The sequence below is a fragment of the Corvus cornix genome, chromosome 1A, assembly GCF_000738735.6.
Source record: "Corvus cornix cornix isolate S_Up_H32 chromosome 1A, ASM73873v5, whole genome shotgun sequence".
NCBI classification, from domain to species: Eukaryota; Metazoa; Chordata; class Aves; order Passeriformes; family Corvidae; genus Corvus; species Corvus cornix.
The window spans coordinates 49686280-49705312 of record NC_047057.1 but is presented as its reverse complement, the minus strand read 5'-3'; the positions used below and the strand labels follow the sequence as shown (position 1 = coordinate 49705312).

At 39.8% G+C, this 19033-nt stretch overlaps 1 protein-coding gene across 6 annotated transcripts in view; it reads left to right on the top strand.

The window, feature by feature from the left end:
• The window catches only part of GRAP2 (GRB2 related adaptor protein 2), a 106195-nt gene that overhangs the window by 56071 nt on the left and 31091 nt on the right, over positions 1-19033 (top strand). Inside the window, exons 1-2 of one of the 6 annotated variants that reach the window (XM_019292726.2) lie at positions 17289-17385; positions 17890-18026. The exons of 3 other annotated variants lie outside the window; for them this stretch is intronic. In XM_019292726.2, coding sequence (XP_019148271.1) covers positions 17926-18026 — 101 coding nt within the window. In that variant the 5' untranslated portion in view covers positions 17289-17385; positions 17890-17925. Of the gene's footprint in view, positions 1-9054; positions 9177-17288; positions 17386-17889; positions 18027-19033 lie in introns of those variants that run through there. 2 more of the 6 variants (XM_019292727.1, XM_019292732.2) reach the window with 2 other exon arrangements.

The following is a 19033-nucleotide window of genomic DNA, read 5'->3' as shown; positions in this document are numbered from 1 at the left end:
GTTAGTTGGTTTTTTTCTGACTTATTCTGAAACCACATTAAACCACATACTACTTTCAAGTTAAGCAGTGGAGGTGGAAGCACGTGCCTTCTTTTGCTGAAAGAGTGGAAAGAAAGGCATTGAAATGCAGATTCTTATGGTACAGTTAGAGTTTTCCTTAGTTTAGTCCCATAGTCCCCAGATTTTTATACAGTCACTAAACAATCTTGAATTTCTCTCATCAGCATAAAATCAAGAAAATCATTATGCGCAGCTGTACTGTAGAAGCATCACAATGCAATTATTTCATTGCACAGAGCAGATGCATGCTGCTGGTGTGTCAGAGCCAATAGGAGCTGCATGGAGTTTGTATCAGCAGGAATTCACTTTCACATACATCACCTGAGGACAGGAATGTGCAATGTGACAGGCCCATCACTACCCATAATTCATCTAATTTACTATGGCAAGGAAGATACTTGATTGTGTCTGGAAGTCAACAGGTCAGCAGCTTCATGTAGCAACTCATGCTGTTCCCAGCAGTGCTATGTTCTTACTAATAATTTAATCTTTTATTCAAAGTTCAGCTCCTATGGCTTACCTCCTCCTTCTTGTTTTCTTTCACTTCTACTTAAAAATATAATGTTCCATTTCAGCAAAATTAACTGCAATTTCATGGATCACTACAGCAGGAATAAGTTTTATACATAATACTGTAATCTATCTATTTGCTCCCCAGAATGCAAATTGACTTGATAAGCAATTCCATATCCTATGTAAATAACCCTACCTCTAATTGAGAGCGCTGTATTTTCAGTGAAGATGGGGCAGAGAAAAGAAGATTGGCTTTGACTTTGTGATAGTTGTTGCAAGATATTTTGTTAACATGTTTTTTAATCTATCATATAGAAAATAGAGGCAGCAGATACCTTGATTTCTTTTTAAACAAAACTCTGGTGTTCTACTAGTGTTTTATTCTTCCTTATTCTTAGAAAAAGCTTCTTTAGAAAAAGTTTTCAGAATTTGGTTCTGATATAATATGCCAGATGACAATATCTAAAACTACTGGCCTCTAGCTAGTAGATACCAATTATGATAGGAGTGAGAATAGAACATGACTCTTGTTCTTCCATCAGTGTGTCAGTAATGGGTAAGAAAAAACACTCTACATGAGGATGAACAATAGCAAGTTTACTTTCCATGGCCCCTTTTAGGTTCAGATTCTCTGTGAGGTTTTCCAGCAGCTGGAATAATTTATATGAACTGGATACTTATTTTGTAGTGTGGATACTTTTCTACTATTAATTGATTGGTATTTCCATTTCTTTTCTCTATAAAGATATTAGTAACTATCAAGAACTTCTTGCAGGTTCAGAGTTAAAATCAATGTCTAGATTGAAAATAAAGACAACAGCTTTTATATGTTGTTACAGATCTCCTAAACTACCAAGTTTCTCAACCAGTTTTATTAAAGTAGAAGTTACTTAAATGTCAATGGTAAAGGTATTTGAGTGGTAAACACTAAGAACTGTCTTTAACTGTAATCTTCATTGAGCTACCAACTTGAAGTCCATTAACTAGTATAATCGAACTTTTCCAGGAGGAACAAACCTATTAAAATTACCAGAGTTTTTAAACAAAAGAAGGAAGTATTCTTACATACCATGCATTAAGTAAATTGTTGCATTTATTGCCACGGAATGTAATGAAGGACAAAAACACAGACAAATTTACAGAAAGTAAATGGCTCTTAAAAATAATTGTTCAGAGATAATCTCTGGCTCAACAAGTCAAGTCAGACTTGTTGCAGTGAAGAATTCCTGGAAGGAATGTCAAGAAGGCATGCTTTGTTTCCTTTCTTCCTGCTCATTTTCTGTAAATAGATCATATTGGCACTCCCAGCTAGAGGACACGGGGCCAAGTGGGCCTTTTGCCTGACTCTGTACACTGCTGTAGTGCTCTTATGTGCATTATGGCATCTTCAGTAGGATTTCTTGGCAAAATCAAATTTGCTTCAAAACAGACTTGTTTCTACCTGTGGCATCTGTCAGAACTGCAGAATGAGCAAACTTGCTGGCTGAAACTGCTTCAGCATTTGCTTCCCAGATGACAGACACTGGGGCTGCTGCTTAGTAACTTGAGTTAACTGGGCTCTCACTGCACTGAGCAGCCACATTAATTATCCTATTCTATCAGTACTCATGTAACTAGGAATTTGTATACAAAAATTCCTTCTAACTGCCTTTGGTCCAATTCCCTTCATTAATCTAGGAAAATGCAACTATGGGAGAGTAATATAAAGACCAATCTATTTTAATATGTGCTCTAGAGTCAGAAAGTATTAGTTTGTCTTGCTTACTTTCAAGCCACTAATTTTCAGAAATGCCAAATGGATGCTAATTTCTTTTCAGTTTTCATCATTGCAGCTCATTTGTCTTTATATTCAAAAATATTTCTACTCTCATGTAAGCCTAAACCAGCAGTGATGCCATTTTTCCTAAGTTCTTACTTGTAAGGGTGCTGGTATTTTCAAGTATTTTTTTCTGAAAATAACATGGAAAACTTGTTTTTTCTTACACTTTTTCTAATGTGCAGCTGTAATTTCTTGCTAATTTTTCCTTGAGAAATTCGTTTAAATAAGCAACTTCAGACTTACTAATTTTAATTGACAGGCCTTCTCAAGTGATCCTTGATTCCTTTCAGTGTTATCCATATATTGAAAACTTTGCAATGTGTCAGTGTTGAAGAAGCCCTGTTTATAATGGTGTCTGACTTTCTCTGATGCATTATTCATAAAATAGTTCAACCATGTGAGGCACTTGAACACAAACCTCCAGGTCTTTCTGCAGCCATTTATCCAGTGGCATAACCATGTGCATAATCCAGAAGCAGAAACTGCACTGCCTGTTAGTTCAGTCATGTCTCAGATTAATGAACTTGGGAGACCCCAAGAATTGTTAGAGGCTGCTTTTCTCACTTTTACCTTTTTTTAGTTACTCTTTTATAAAGTGTTTTGCACTTTTTCTAGTTATTTTGCAGTTAGAGTCAGTAAGTGATGCCAGACACTTCTCGTGGCGCTTATTTTATTCTCCAAATCACAAAACTCACACATTTCTGCAAATGTAACAACTCAAATTAGGAATTAGGGCTTCTCTCCCCAAAAAAGGTTGCCGCTTCAATAGCCCAGCCGAAGTGCATCTACACCAATGCATGCAACATGGGGAACAAACAGCAGGAGCTGAAAAACACTGAGTAAGTGAAAGACTGTGACATAGTTGCCATCATAGAAATATGGTGGGATGACTCGTACAACTGGAGTGCTGCAATGATGGCTGTAAACTCTTCAGGAGGGACAGGTGAGGAAGGAGAGGCAGCAGGGGAGCCCTGTGTGTTAGGGAGTGTTTTGACTGTCTAGAGTTTAACGATGACGACGATAGGGTTGCGTGGTTACGGGTAGGAACTGGGGGAAAGGCCAACAAGGTGGGAGTCTGTTACAGACCACCCAACCAGGGTGAAGAGGCAGACAAATTATTCTATAGGCAGATGGGAGAAGTCTCATAATTGTTGGCCCTTTTTCTTGTGGGGGACTTCAACTTACCAGGTGTCTGCTGGAAGTACAACACAGCAGAGAGGAAACAGTCCAGGAGGCTCCTGGAGTGTGTGGAAGATAACTCCTGACACAGCTGCTGAGGGAGACAACTAGGGAAGGCATCCTCTGGGCCTGTGGTTTGTGAACAGAGAAGGACTGGTGCGTGATACGATGGTTGGAAGCCGTCTTGGGCACAGCAATCATGAAATTATACAAGTTTTCAGAGTCCATTGGGAGGCAGGTGTGAAGGAAGGGAGTCCAGGAAGGCTGGACATTCTTCAGGAAGGAAACTTTGGAGTTGCAGGAGTAGGCAGGCAATCCCCATGTACTGAAAGATGAGCCAACAAGGAGGAAAGATTGGTCAGGCTGAACAGAGAGCTTTGACTGGAACTCAGGAAAAAAGGGAGAGTTTATGATCCTTGGAAGAAGGGGCAGTCAACTCAGGAGGATTACAAGAATGTTGTTAGGTTATGCAGAGAGAAAATTAGAAGGGACAAAGACCAACTAGAACTTAATCTCGCTGCTGCCATGAAAGACAATAAAAATGGTTATAAATACATCAGCAACAAAAGAAGGGCCATGGAGAATCTCCATCCTTTTTTGGATGTAGAGGGAAACATAGTGACAAAGGATGAGTAAAAGGCTGAGGTACTTGATGCCTTCTAACCCTCATCCTTTAATAGTAAGACCAGTTGTTCTGGGGGTACCCATACCCCTGAGCTGGAAGACAGGGACAGAGAACAGAATGAAGACCCCATAACCCAAAGGGAAATGGTCAGTGACCTGCTACACCACTTAGACACACACAGGTCTGTGGAGCTGGATGGGATCCACCCAAGGATACTAAGGGAGCTGGCAGGAATGCTCACAATATCCACAAATCTTTGATATCATTTACTTAAAATTCTGGAGAAAGAAGCAGAGGCACAAATAATTTCATCCTCCATTTCTCATCTGTGTAAGAAAGACGAGGATTCCATGGTAGCAAAATTAATGAACAGGAGAACTGGATATTGCTTTCTGCAATAACCTTTTGGTCCCATTCAACTGTCCTTAACCAAAAATATAGCAACCATAACAGACCCAAGGAGAAAGCAGAGAGAAAACGTCTAGCCTCTCCTTTTGGTTTGATACCAAAGTAGAAAGAAGTGGTTTGGTTCTACTCAATAATGTATGCAATAAAAATTAAGTGCTTTGACATTTACAGGTTAAAAACACAATATTCAGGTGTTTCACTATGAAAAGTCAACTGAAAGCATGGAGGGCACCAGCCAGTAAAAGAAGAAATGGATAATTTTATTGTCCAGTAAGTTTGTTTAACCACAGCCTAACACCTTCAGCTGTTAAACCACTGCTTCAGTTGGCTTATGGTGATAATGTCGTTAGTATTTTGATCACACCTATAACTAAATCGAAGTGCAAATGTCAGAGTCAGTGAAAGTTACATTACAGAAAAAGAATATTTGCAACTAGGGAGAAGGGAAGGAAATGTCTCACGTCAGTCCAGTGCAACCCTTCTATTTACAGGATTGTTGAAGGGCTCTATAAAAGAGCAGAGAGGTGAAGGAATTAAAACAAGAGCCTCCATTTGCCATTGAATTGCTCTGCTAAATGGTAACACCAGTTTCTCTACACCAATTGGCTTGGATCCATCAGCTTTCCCAGCTCGTATACTCAATAGGAGGTGCATTTTGGTGAATGCAGCAGTAGCATAAAAAGGGAATGCAGCCTCCAAATTATTTAAATTATGCTTGTGAATTGTTATTTCACAGCTTTATGAAATGTTCCTGTTCCTATCCCTTTCTTTTATTGGTTACCATAAGGCTGGGTAGATTTCTGTGCAATCCCCAGCTGAGTCACCAGAGAAGGTCCATTTTCATCATGTATCAATTTGATTTCAAGCCCTGACAAACAACCAGCCTCAAGAAGGGAGACAGTCTGTAATGTACTGTATAAAAACAAAAAGTAAAAATATTAAAACTCATAATAAATTTTGATTTCTATGTGAGCCCCCTTCCCACAGCCCCCCTTATGAACATGTTTCTCCTGTGTGATACCTACCACAGTCCAGATTGAGGGATATTTTTAATGCAAGGATTGGCATGAATTTCAAGCAAAAGATCAAAATGGTACCTTTTCAGTTTTCTAAAGAAAAAAGCTAATTAACCTTTTTATCAAACTACACACATTTCCAAATTACTTAAATGGGAAATATACTGGTTTAATTAAGCTTTTGCAGGGAGAGACAGTTGCAAACACTTGGAACAGAGAGAAAGTGGGATGTTTATGAGGAAGGTGCTGCATGGTTTACAACTCCCTGTGTCTTTTTGTTGTTTGCACTTCAAATGGAGTCCATTTTTGTCTCTCTATCTCCTGCTGAGAGAATCTGATTTTATCATTTGTTTCAGTGAAGCTATTAAAAGACTTCAATCATGAGATTCCTCTTTTCCCTTTGTATGTTTCTCTCTCTCTCTGTCAGAGTTGCACTATGACATTGGTTATATGGCAGGATACATTGATTTGCTTTGCTTTACAAGTTGATTAGCTAATCCTCCTGCAATCAAGTCTTGCTTTACAAAAACCTTGGTACCCATGTTTTCGTTAGCTGGGTCCACAGATGGTTTGATTTTTGTGGGTCTAGGATTTTGATGTGTATGCCACATTTCCTTCTGTTTCTTTGTTTTTAGTAAATGATGAAAACTTCAAGAGTGACAGCTTGAAGGTCTTTACACATACAAAAGGAACAACATGAACAATGCCAGCATACCCCTCCTCCTCACTTCAGGATCTCAGGAATATTTCAGAGGTGTAAAAAGAACGTACTAACTGACATAGCATTACAATATCAGTATTTTGGTGGCAATGTATCAAAATAGTTGAATCATAATTGAAAGAAGTTATTAGCATAAAAGATCTTCCTCTGAAAATAAAAAACAAACAAACAAACAAAAAATCTCACCCTGAAATATAAAATTTGGTAGATGTCTGCATTTAAGTAATATTCTAATTGAGCCATTGAGACTATAAAAGCCTGAAGCCTGGATATAGCCATACATTAATTTCCAGTCTTTTGCTTTTGTTTGTCAGTTAATGTCAGACAAATCATGTGAAGCTGAACACTGTATGGGTCTTAGTGTTAGTAGACAAGACATCAGCATCTGATTGTTGCATTTTGTGTCTCTGTTCTTGAGCCAGCTCCATGTGAGCTACAATGCTACAATGGTGCATATATAACTGCTTTTTAGTTTGCTAGCAAGATTGACATCTCTAATGCAAAACAAAAAATATTTTTGGCTGAATAGCTAAGAGTATTTGATCTTAAGCCAAATGGAAAGTTGTACTTTGCCCAAAGGCATTTTTTATTGTTTAATGTGTTTTTACCTTTTTATTCAAATCAAAGTGAATTGTGAGATAGAGAACTGGTTTTAGCTGGAAAATCAGAACATTTCATATTGGAAGTATTTAAACTATTAAAAATGGCAAAAGAGTAATTTAATAGCAATTATAAAACACCTTAATTGGTCTCTGTAACTTTTTGAACATTTTGAAGATATAATTAAGAATACTTTTTTCAGTACTAGGTAGTTCAATATTACCAATAAAATTTTTCCCATTTCAGTATGTAACACCTGTGCTCTTTTGAAGAACACAGATGGAACCTCAGCAATCTGGCTGCTTGTTCTACAAAGTCAACAGTAATTAAGAGTTAAAGTAGGGGGGTTTTGTGCTGCTTTTGAGCAACAGGCTGGAAAAAGTATAGGCCATTTGGCCAGGCTCTGAACCATATCCAAGGAAATGGTACAAAGAAAAGTGGCTTCAAGAACTCAGGGCATGTGGATCTCACTGACTCAGGAACTCAATAATTTATGAATCTACTTCAGCTGCAGCAAATGGCACTTTCACGGCTTACAGCTACCCGGCAGAATTTAGATGATGTTTTTAGGCTACGATTTTAAGAGGTCCTAGACTGGTGGCTGCAGGGGGAAATTTCACTTGATGTCAACTCCTTTTTGTTTCCTGTGAAATGCCGCATGTTAACGACTGCAGGCACCGCACCAGGCAGGGCCAGGGCAGGGGCTGGTGTTTCCTAAGGCGGATTTCTGCTCTCCAGTAGCAATCATTTTTCCAGCCATCGATGGTCCTTCTCCATCTGGGGCCCCACTGACCCCTGGCAGCCCTCAGGCTGCCTTCAGGAGGAGGGACTGGAGCTCAGACGGCAGAAAAGATGGGAGGGAAACTGCCATTCAGAGGCCACGGCCCAGCAGGGTCAGGATGAGTGTAGGGCAGGAGTAACTCTTGTGCCTGTGTAATTAATGATTGGCGTTACTTAACTATGGGGTAGATGCAGCTGAACTCACACCACAAGCACCACCCTGTCCTTATCGCGCCCCTTTGCCCCGGGAGAGTCAACCTGCTGCCAATCACCTGCACACGCCCCGCCCCTTTCTCTCCTAGCCCAATCAGAATATTGCCTCCCTTCCCCCATAGGGTACCTGCAGCCAGAGGGGCTGTCAATCATTCGCTAGGCTCCGCCCCTCCGTTACGGTCCCTGCTGTGAGGGGTGGGAGAGCACTTCCATCGTCTGTAGGGTTGTGAGGGGAGCTGCTTAGTGCCGTAAGCCGGAGTGCAGCCGCTTTCACCTGAGAAGAAAGTTTTATTTTGCATCCATCAGTATTTTACCATCTGAAAGATGGTAGTGACAGGCCAGGCAAACCATTACTACCCAGAGCAGACAACAGTCACTCTTGTCCAGGCCACCGCAATACACTCCTGCTAGAAACCAAACTGATGCAACAACTAAATAAGCAAATGTGCCTTTTCTGTGTTCTTGTAAGAATCACATTTTTATAGATCTTTTTCTCACAGCTTGAAGGCAGCCCCCTGGTTCACGCTTACTGCAGAATCTGGTGAAATCCTAGTTCCTCTCATATAAACTCCCTCTTGGCCTGTGCTTACATAGGCACAAGATGGTTCTTGCATTCGCCTGCATTTGCTTATGGAGATCCAGGCGTGCGGGTGCTCTGTGTATATACACCCATGGACTCTCTCACGTCACAGGGGGTGTGTGGCAGGAGAGGTGCTCCACAAATTCACGTGCTGATGGCTTATGGCCACTGCTGTCCCCCCGTAACAGAGAAGAGAGTGTATTTTAGGACACCTGTGATGGCTTGCTCTTGGGAGTCACTACTAATATTTGAAGGGGCCAGTGTTTTCCAGACAGATAGATTAAATAAATGAGCATTGAGCGAGCTATGAGGTGCCCCAGCACAGCTGTAACATTCAGAAAAACTGCTCTCAAGCAGTTTCCCTCGCAGTAAGAGAGTAAAACCACACTAAGCTGAGTCCCATACCCAGCTCAATAAGCTGCTGTGACTGTGAGTTCCGCGTGGTTTGTGGTTTGTACCCTAGCAGCTTGATTGGCTGCGCTTCATGAAGGAGAGGCTGAGATGCTGGGCTGAGACTTGTGTGTCCCACATGTCGCTGCAGACCCTGGCCCTTGCTAAGCATTTATACTGAAGACAGGTTGTTATGAGACTCGTGCCATTCCCCCACTGTTTTGTGTCATCACAGATCCTGAAAGACCAGAGTGTAACCACCTGCCACAAAGGTACAGATCTGCTTGGGTGCTTGCTTCTTTTGCTATCAAGTTTTATGGGTAGATGCATTGGCTAAATTAGCATCTCATTTTCTACAGAGTTAAACAAGTAAGGTCTTAGCTGCAAGGCTTGAAATTCAGTGTGTTTTCTTTTCCACCGCAGGTGCATCAGCTTTTTCTCCTTGTCAGTGGGGGATCAGGACTGTGCTCAGGAGGAGTGTATTTATTGGAACAGAGCAAAGGAAAAAATAAATGGGAATATTTTTTTTTTGTTAGTCTGTTGTGTCTCTGAGACACCCAATGTGATCATACCAAAAGGCGCAAGATGCCTAGAAAGAAAAATGCTTCTGGCAACTAGGGTTTGGCATTGTTGACCCTCCTTTTGGTCAGAACCAGGGCTCTGCTGCTAAAGTAAGCTGTTTGTCCTGATCTCTTATGTCTTCTGTGAAATGTGGTGGTTTCTCAAGGGGTCAGACATGAGTGTAATTTTTCCTTAATTGCTTTTTAATGTTGTTGTAAAGCTTTTTGATGCACTGTAACCATAACAGGCACTATTGTTATGAGACACATCTTTAGACTGGAGTGCTATAGAGCTGCATGGCAGGGTCTTGCATGTGTTTCATGTGTGTTTGTGTGCGCAAAGTTCATAATACTTGTCTTGCAGGAGCAAAAGGAGCAAAAATCCGTCTCCAAGACATGATTTAGTAGCATCCTGTCAGTACAAAATTTTCTTAGAAAAAACAATAATCTAAAATCTCTTCAGCAGCAGCAGGAGAGCCTGGCACATTTATAATTGTCTGGTGAAGAAAGGTTTAACAATAGTGACTGAGCTTTTAGTAAATGGGCATGGCAGGAGGAACTGGGCTTTGGGATGAGAAAGATTTGCCTACCAGTTATGTTTTGGCATGGAAGACCGTAGGTGATGCTGCCAGCAATGCCAGTCATACACTTGAAAGTGGAAAAGAGAGATGCTCATGCTTTAGCCTCTGCTCCCAGGTTCCTGAATAGGACAAAATCTCTGGCTATGATGTGATAGCAAAATGAGTTGTGGAACAGATAGGGAGGAAACCTGCTTCCTTAGCAGCGGCTCAATGAACAAATGGTGTTGCTCTTGCAGTGAAGCAATTCCCTTTACTTTCCTATTTAGTGATATTTATTTTTATTTCATTCTTGCATTTGAACTTGACAACCCCATGGATAAGAGATTAAGCACAGAATAGCACTGTCGTTCCTGTTTTTATCAAGAAAGCAGAATAACCTGGAGATGGATGGATATTCAATGTGAAATGTACACAGCTAAATTTAGCTTAGTTTTGTTGTCTAGATTTTGGATTTGCTTTCATCTCTACCACACCCTTCTGCACACATCTCCTAAAATTATTAAGACTGAAGGATCTGCCTGGGCAAAACAGGCAACTTTCAGAAAACCAGGGCTCTGCTGCTCAAGTAAGCTGTTTGTCCTGATCGCTTAGGTCTTCTTACTTTAGTTTGCATAAGGTATAGAGGGTCTCCAAGCTTGTCTGATTTCTGTAAGTTATAGCCATTACTCTAGTAAGAGACGTTACTTTCCTCTTCAAACTTTGTCTTCCTTTACCTGGTCACATGGAATTCTTTTTTTTTACCCATGATTACATTTACTCTTGCAACCATACACCAAATGCCTTCCGTTTTTGCTGATTCAAGGGCCAGCAGTGCAGTTGCAGTGTCCTCTGCACAATGTTACACTTTGCCTTCCCAATCAACTTGCAGCTTGACAGCAGCTTTCTTTAGCCACAAGCAATATCTGAAAGTCTGGCAGGTGAGAGGCTGCTATTAAACCATAGATCTGGAACTACTGCTGTAGGCAGTCTGTTTGGTTTATTTTTATTGTCTGATACAATGAAAACTATCTTCATTCTCTTCCCTATGTTTCTTCTCTTAACAGTATTTTCATTTGAAATTCTCCTCTTAGTGGAGTTGTAAGATATAAGTGTATGTACGTATGTGTGTATATATATGTATGTATATATATACACACACACACGATAAAATACACTCACTGGAAAGTTCATTCTCTGGTATTAGTTAGGAAGAACCTACCCACTGTGGCTGACAAAATGCCATATATTTGACAAGTAAGGAAATATTGCTACCAACAGTAGATATGCCTATGTCTTTGGGGCTCATTTTTGTTTGCTTAGATTTTTATAATATAATAAGGCCCTGATTTCTTCTACCTTTCTTCCTTATCTCCAGAGTCTGGTTTTGGTCTAAGAAGAATGTACCAATTCTGTCTTTTTTCAATTCCTCAAATTGCAATATGGAATCACAGAATTACTAAGGTTGGAGAAGCCTCTTAAAGTTGAGTCTGACCATTAACCCAGCACTGCCATGTTCACTGCTAAGCCATGTCCCAAAGTGCCGCATGTATAATCAATATAATGATTGCATTACACTTGATCTAAAGCTCAGGGCTGACTACCAGCCATATTCCAGTCAGGACAAATGTTGTCCATAAGTCCCTTGATATCTTTCAAAAATCTTTGTTTTGTAGCTCCCTTGAAGGAGTCTTCCTAGTCTTTTTAGGTTAGCTTTCCACCATTCTTTGTATATTTGGCCAGCAGGAAAGGAAGTATATTACCATCAGTAACTTTCTCTTTCCTGCACAAGCCTTTCATCTTAACGTCTACACACATTTTTGCCTATTGACGGGCATTTTGCCCAGCTTTTAAGACAGGTGAGTGTGAATGCTCTCACTTTATAAATATAATCAGGCTTATGTACATGGGTGTGATGACACTGAGATGACAGAAGCACTAAAACTGTACCAGCCTAACTTGACAATCTGCAAAAATAAACTGCTCCTCTGAGATGGCAATATTATGGATTTTGGCACCCCATTCCATTGAAATATCTCCATGTATGGCTGCACTGCACTTTTTAAATGTGTCCTACAGTGCAGAGAGGTGAAGTGACTTCCCAGGAATGCACAGCAAATCTTCAGCTGAGCTGGACTTGGAAAATGGATTCCTGCTCTTCTTTTTTCACCACTAAACAAGGCTGACTTGTTTCTGCATTTTATAATGATAATTTAATTGTAAATGTGATTTCAAATGAGTGCTTTTTTAAAGGGGGGGGAGGGAAAGAGACTTGCACAAACATGAGTAGAACTGGTAGTGACATCAGCTAGGCTAACAAATGTGTGTACTGTCATTTTCATGGTTCAAGACACAGACTAATTCCCATGAGACAGCCCTTTTAGGGGGCTGATATTATACTCAAATGCTTCTGATGTTTGATCACTACTGTCCCAGGGATGTTGAACTTACCCAGCTGGGGAATCTGGTGGAGAGGAAGGGCATCTTTCTTTTCTTTTGACGTTAGCCCAGAATGCGATATCTGAAGCATAGTTCCTGTCAATACTGTTTTTAGAAGGATTTCAGATAGATGAGAATGAAAAAAAAGTGTTTTGGAAGGGTCTGAATTCTTCATGTAGCCTTATTTTTTTTTTATATTATTGTTCTGCTAATTGGAGAACTGTACTAAAGTACATTTTAAAGAATATCTAAGCGGGAGGCACTATCTTTGCAGAATAAGCTTGCTAAGAATGGACAAGTTATCCTGGCACTAAAATCAGAGGTCAGTACTGCAAAATATTATGAGATAGAAGAAAATTAGTTGAATGCCTAAATGAACATCATGTGCAATAATGAAATTCTTTTTTACCTCTCTCGGAACTCTAAGATCCATCCTTCCTCTCTCTCCCTAACTCAGTCTCTTTTTATATATGGCTTTATTTTTTTGGAGCAGTGTACAGTACTAATAACATGCCATTTTTTCCCCCAGAGGCACTGAATGCCTTACATTCTCTAGTCTTTCCTTTCCAGTTCCCCAAATTTTTTTTTATTTTTTTATCTCATCATGAAAAATCTACCAGTAACTCATAGAGTACAACCTTAAACCCTCGGAACTCTGGCATTCCTTTTTTATTTTTAAAATCTAGCTACATAAATGCCATCATGTTTCCAGGTCATAGGCACTCCAAGATACAACTGAGTTCTGGCGCAGGAGAAACTCTCCATAACCTTGCAATCTAAACAGGGATTATTTTAGGATGTGGACCAACTTCTGAAATCGTCTCTGTGTGTTAATCGGGCTCTGGTAATTGTTTTTCATGTGAAGTGTACAGTGTCTAAAGCCAGGACACTGGAGGCATCTCTCTCACTGTTTGTACATGGCACTTGCTGTACCACACCAGACCATTTGTCTGTCACACCCAGTACTCTTCCCTAGTAGTGGTCAAAAATATTGATTCTGAGAAAGGTGACCGAACCCTCTATGAACCAAGTGTGCAGAGCTCTACACGGGGATGGAACAAACACTTTCTAACTCTGTCAGGGAGATTAGTTTACAGTTTCAAGTAGTATTATCAAGTTTCAAGCTGTATTATCATTACACTGCTTGGACTGCACTTTCTTGATAATTCTAATGGTGTAACAGATCTCTGAGATTAAATCCATCAAAACAAAAAAAATCTCCCAATTTACTCAGCTCTCAAAGAGAACTGAGTCTGTAAATACTTACCCATCTTAGACAGAAGATGAATCTTAATTCATTGAAGCCATCAAGTACTGCTACATTCTTAGTAGAAGGGGGTGAACAACAGGCAATATTACATTGCAAAAAATTACATCAGTGTTGTCATAATCATGTCATTACCCTCAGCAGAGGCCATGTGCAGCACCTGCATCCTTTGCCTACTGATTTGACGTAGCATATATTGCTATGTCCTGTACCCCAGGTATGGCACCTGTACTATGTGCCTGAATGGTTTAATGCTCTCTTCTCCATTTGCTGTAACAAGCCCATTCACTAGTGATATTCTCTGCATGTTTGTGCTGTCAGATTAGCTTTAAATGATCTTCAAGAAAATATTTTTCCTTTCCCACGACATCACAGCAAGGCAGTTCTCAGTGGGGCTGGCACTGCTGCTCACAGAGTTTCCTCATTCCGAGCAGCAGCTGCTTCTCTCTGTTTCCAACAGAAGTGAAGCCAACTGTTCCTGCGGAAAGATGGTGGAGGTTCTTCTGTCTACTGAGAATCCTGGTGTGAAATAACATTTTGAAAGGACCATTCTAACTGTGGGCAGTTCAGGTGTCTTGAAAGCTTCATTTGTAGCATCATCTGAAGGAATAAATTAAACTCCAGGGGTTGTTTGAAGGGAAATTTTATAATAAAAAGTATCATAAAGGTAAAAAAAAAATTGGAAAAAATCATCATGTATTGTCTACACAAGATATCTGTGATCTTTAAGTAGACTAAAAATCTGGATCAATTATTCCATTATTGTGGCTATAAAAACAAATGAAAGAGCAAACCCAAAGTGTCAAGTTTCTTAAAGAACCCATATTTAAGAATAATTTTACTTAGGAAATTAATTAATAGATTTCCGTGTAACGTCTCAGGAAATTGATTATGTGCCCGTAGAGTTAATGCTGTAATTCTTAATATCTGCTGTGCTTCTCATACATAGGAAAACCACTGAACCTGTATTTTAAGTTCAAAACTCAGATCAGCTGAAGGTACACAGACATGGCAAGTACCCCTGTAGTACATACTAATTAATTTTATTTTTGTTTTTTAACTAGTTTTCAACATCGTTCTGACTGTTCCCCTTGACTGTTGAAGTCACTGGAGCAAGCAGGGTTGAAGCAAGCACAAGATGATGGCTGTAGAAATTAATCATTAATTAATAACTGCAGCTGGGGAATGGGTTTAGAAATACTTTCTTAAATCTCCAGGGCTTTTGAGGGTCAGTTCTTAAAGCATCCTGAGCTTTATTATTAATTAGTTCTTTTACAGAAAAGCTTCAAGTGACATTCAGACGCTGTTGACATTGGATGCTCTGACTCCTAAGGGTTATATCTTCCTTGCCAAAAACAAGCAGTGCTTTAGTAGTCAAGTGGTTTACACCAGGTGTATTGCTCAGTATGGAGTCTCAGGGAAGAGAAGGCACAGGTGATTTCATGGCATTGTGGCTAGCTGTGGCCAATGCAATATGCCTCCTTGGAGGTGTACCTCTAACAGGTAGGTAATAATTCCATTGGGAATTTATTAAGCAGTAGCTGTCTTGATGTGAAAAAGAAAACCAACTAAGCACATCAGTTCTTGAGATGCAAAAGTCATAGCAGAAGGAAAACCCAGGCCTCAGCAAGCTCACATTCTAAGGAGATGGGTAAAGGAAGAGTGGGAAGTAGAAGGGAGGAAAGATGAAGGGCTTGTTTGGATGAGGAACTCTCTCCCAGTGTTGTCCCAGGGCAGTTGTTTCAGTACTCCAGAATAAAAATTCCTTTTTCTGGCTTGATTTCTGTCTCTTTGGTAGTGCCTTAAAGCTCCCCACACCTGCTTTTAAGCATCTTACAGTAATAAATAGGATCCTTTCCTCTCCACAACCAGCTAAACAGTTTTTACCATTCCTTGCATACCATAACTTACAGAGACACTGGGAATGGTTGCACACTTGTGACCACGGCTTTGAGTCTTCTAAGCACTTTGTGATTTCAGCTGGTAATTTCGGGGAGATTTCTAAGGAAACCCTCAGTGCTTTAGGAGGTGGTTTTAGTGACTCAAACAAAGTCAAGCCCTTTTCTCTGAGTCTATACTGAATGATGTGCCCAAGCACATTTCTTGCACATGAGACCCACATCTGTAGGTTGATTGCCTGTGGTCATCAATTATCCTTCTGCTAATTGCATAAGCCTGAAGGCATTTTGCCCTGGTAACCCAGGCAGGTCAGTTTGATTACAGTTTGCCTTCTGCATATCTGACATTTCGATTTTAATTGGGCAGTTATTGCTTCTGGTCCTAACCTGCTGTGCACTGCTGAAAAGCACTGGAGGATGGATTTCATTGTTAGGTGAAGGAATAAAGAGTCAGGGAAAGCAGCAACCAAACTAGAGGTGCCCTCCAGGGTAAAGCTGGGGTCAAAGGACACAGTCATCATATTTTAACATTCAGACTTACCAGTTCAGCTAACCCATACCAGGCATATCCAGAGAAGTGTTATTTTCAATGCGGGAAAAAATGCCAGAGCTCATAATAGGGCTTCTTAATTAAAGTGCTGGGTAGTTCTAGCAAGTGAAGACAAAGGAACAGCTGTAATTCTTTAAAACACATCAGGGAGAAGCTATACAGCAGTGTGTGGTCTGTGCCCAGCACTGCTGCATCCCCACCCCGATGGAGCCTATCAGGATACCAGAGACACAATGTGAGTCTGAATATAATTCATAATTTGTGAAATGCACTGGGAATCTCTTGAAGTGAGCAGTGGTTATTTTCCTAATGAATTACTGCTGTTTCGAACGGTTTTGTTTTTATGTTTAATTTAACTTTATTGCTTGAAATACTTTTTACTTTTGAGCAGAATGTTCTTTTGAAATGTTGTTCTCCTTTTCAGTCTAAATCTTGGCATGGTATTTTTAGGAAGTAGTTTTGAATGCATCAACTTCTGCTCTGCAATCTTAGATGCTTAATTGACTCAAGCTTCGGAAGGGCTGAGCATCTACCGCTTTCCTTTCTAAGTTGTAGAGATGAGCAAAGTCCAACCACCATCAGACGGAGCAACCAAGAAAAGAGTATCCCAAAATTCAGTGAATGCTTTCTGGATATTTGTAGATTAGCTTCTTTTACAAAGATGATCACTTTATTAAGTATAATCATTTTTGTAAAGCTAAACTAAAAAGCAAGGCTCATCTGTCAAGGCAAAAGAGACAGCCTACCGTTATCAAATGTAGCAAGATATGCAGTAGTAATGAATCTGAACATTGCAGTCCTTAAATCTGAATGCCAGTAAAGTAGATACAAGTGCAAGAAACTGATAGAGACCTGAGCAGAAAATGGAAGTGCCGTGAGTGTAATAGGGTTTTGATTTTTTTTTCATATGGAAGCAGAATTGCAGTGTTGATAAATTTTGGAAAAAAATCATCTTATTCATCATGGAAGTAATCACATTAATCCCTGTTTTGCTGTGTTAAGTCTCCTTGTAGCAGGGCCTTGTTTAAGTCTTGTGACAAGTAATTCCTGCCACTGGCAGTTTTCCCACTGCAGAGCCCTCACCACATTCACAATGCATCTCAAAGGGCAAGAGCTTCACAGTTCCTACAGTTTGTGGCTCTCAAAGCTTTCTTCTGAAGACTTTCTAAGTATGTAGAAGACAAACACCTTCTTGAAGGCTGTATGACAGGTAGTGTTTTCCACTGTACCTATTAAAGTAATTTTTTTTTTTCCCAGTTTGGAATTTTACCCTTCTTTCCTCTTTTGCATTGTTTCCTGAATTCCATCTACAAATAATCAGATTTTTGAAACTACATTATGAGGGTCTTCAGCACACCGAAGTCAGGAAATAATGATTGTAATGATCGCCTCATTTTAGTGTGTTTTGATAATATGTGCTTTATAACTGGAGTCTAACACTGCAGTCAATACCATCTTATAAATGCATATTGGAAAAGGAAATCTCAAATAATTTAATGCAGATCTTCTACCTAAATGATTTCCATATGTCTTTGTTCTAGGCATGTGTACAATTTATATCATTGCCTGAATGAGACTTGTGTTTCATTAGAGTAGTCACTGTAGAAAGAGGAGGTTACATTCTCATTTTGTGTGATTTCAAAATTAACCCTGCTGTGGGCGGGGGCTTAAACTGCAGGATCACCACAAATCCCTTTTCATCTCTTTATTGTAGGATTCCATAGACAGCTCTGACCCACTGGTTTTTGTTATGGAGCACCCTATGGAAAAAAGCCATTTGCCTCAAGTAATTTGCCTTATGGATAGGAAAGACAGTGAAAGGCTAAGGAGAAAAGATGTAACACAGTTACAGTAAGTAGTCCAACAGACTATACAAGAAAGTTCAACAAGTAAGATATCAATTTCCTGATTTTTTTTTCTTTCAACTCTTCTTCATGAGATGATTTTTAGATGATAACACTGATACCAGCACAGTGTATTCTAGAGCATATCTCGTAGGAACAACTGTGCATGATGTTTTATTGTGTTGTGGAAAAAATAGCATATTTTCCTCTCCTCATAGACCATCATGTGATGTTGAATGTAACACCTGGCTTCTTTAAATATGTACACACCCATTTCTCAGTCTGAGAACAAAATCAAGGTAAAACAATCGTACTCTCATGCTTAAGTGAGCTGATAGGACCAAAGCCAGTTCTCAGGGGATCTGTGAACTGGTTTGTAGCTGTTGTAGATCATGTTGTGCCTCTGCCCTGATTACCTGTGCTGTGATATCCTCAGCACATCTGGGGTTCCAAGTGCTGTTTAGAACTCTCATGGGTTTTACAAAGGCTTTTGGTGTGGAGTCTCCCGTAACTGCATCACAAGTTCCAGTGCTTGCTAAGACCTTTTCCTCAAGAAGTGTGCCTTGAAGTGGACTCACTAATAAAAATTGGATTTTCATCTCATTTAATTTTATCTTCTGTACAAAGCCAATACAAGCACAGTGGATAAACTGGAATTGCAATAATATGTGTGCAGTTGCCAGCCAAACAAATCTAAGAGTACATTTTCTCTAAACTTTTTGAACTAGAATTGCACTCACTACTTAATGGGACATAATCTGCAATGACTAGGTCCAGTGTTTAGGCTTTCAGATAATGAAGCATACAAGGCTTAATACGAATACAAATGTCATGAATGTGCACTTTTGTTTTCATTAAAGCACTTTTACTTGGAGATTTAAGTACCGCTCCTCAGTGGTTTGTATGCAAACTGTGTCACTGAGCAAAAAATGACTGAAACTGAGAGAGACAATGTCCATTCTGTATTCTCTCACCAAGGTTAATTGAGTGTGCTATCAATAAATTGCAGAATAG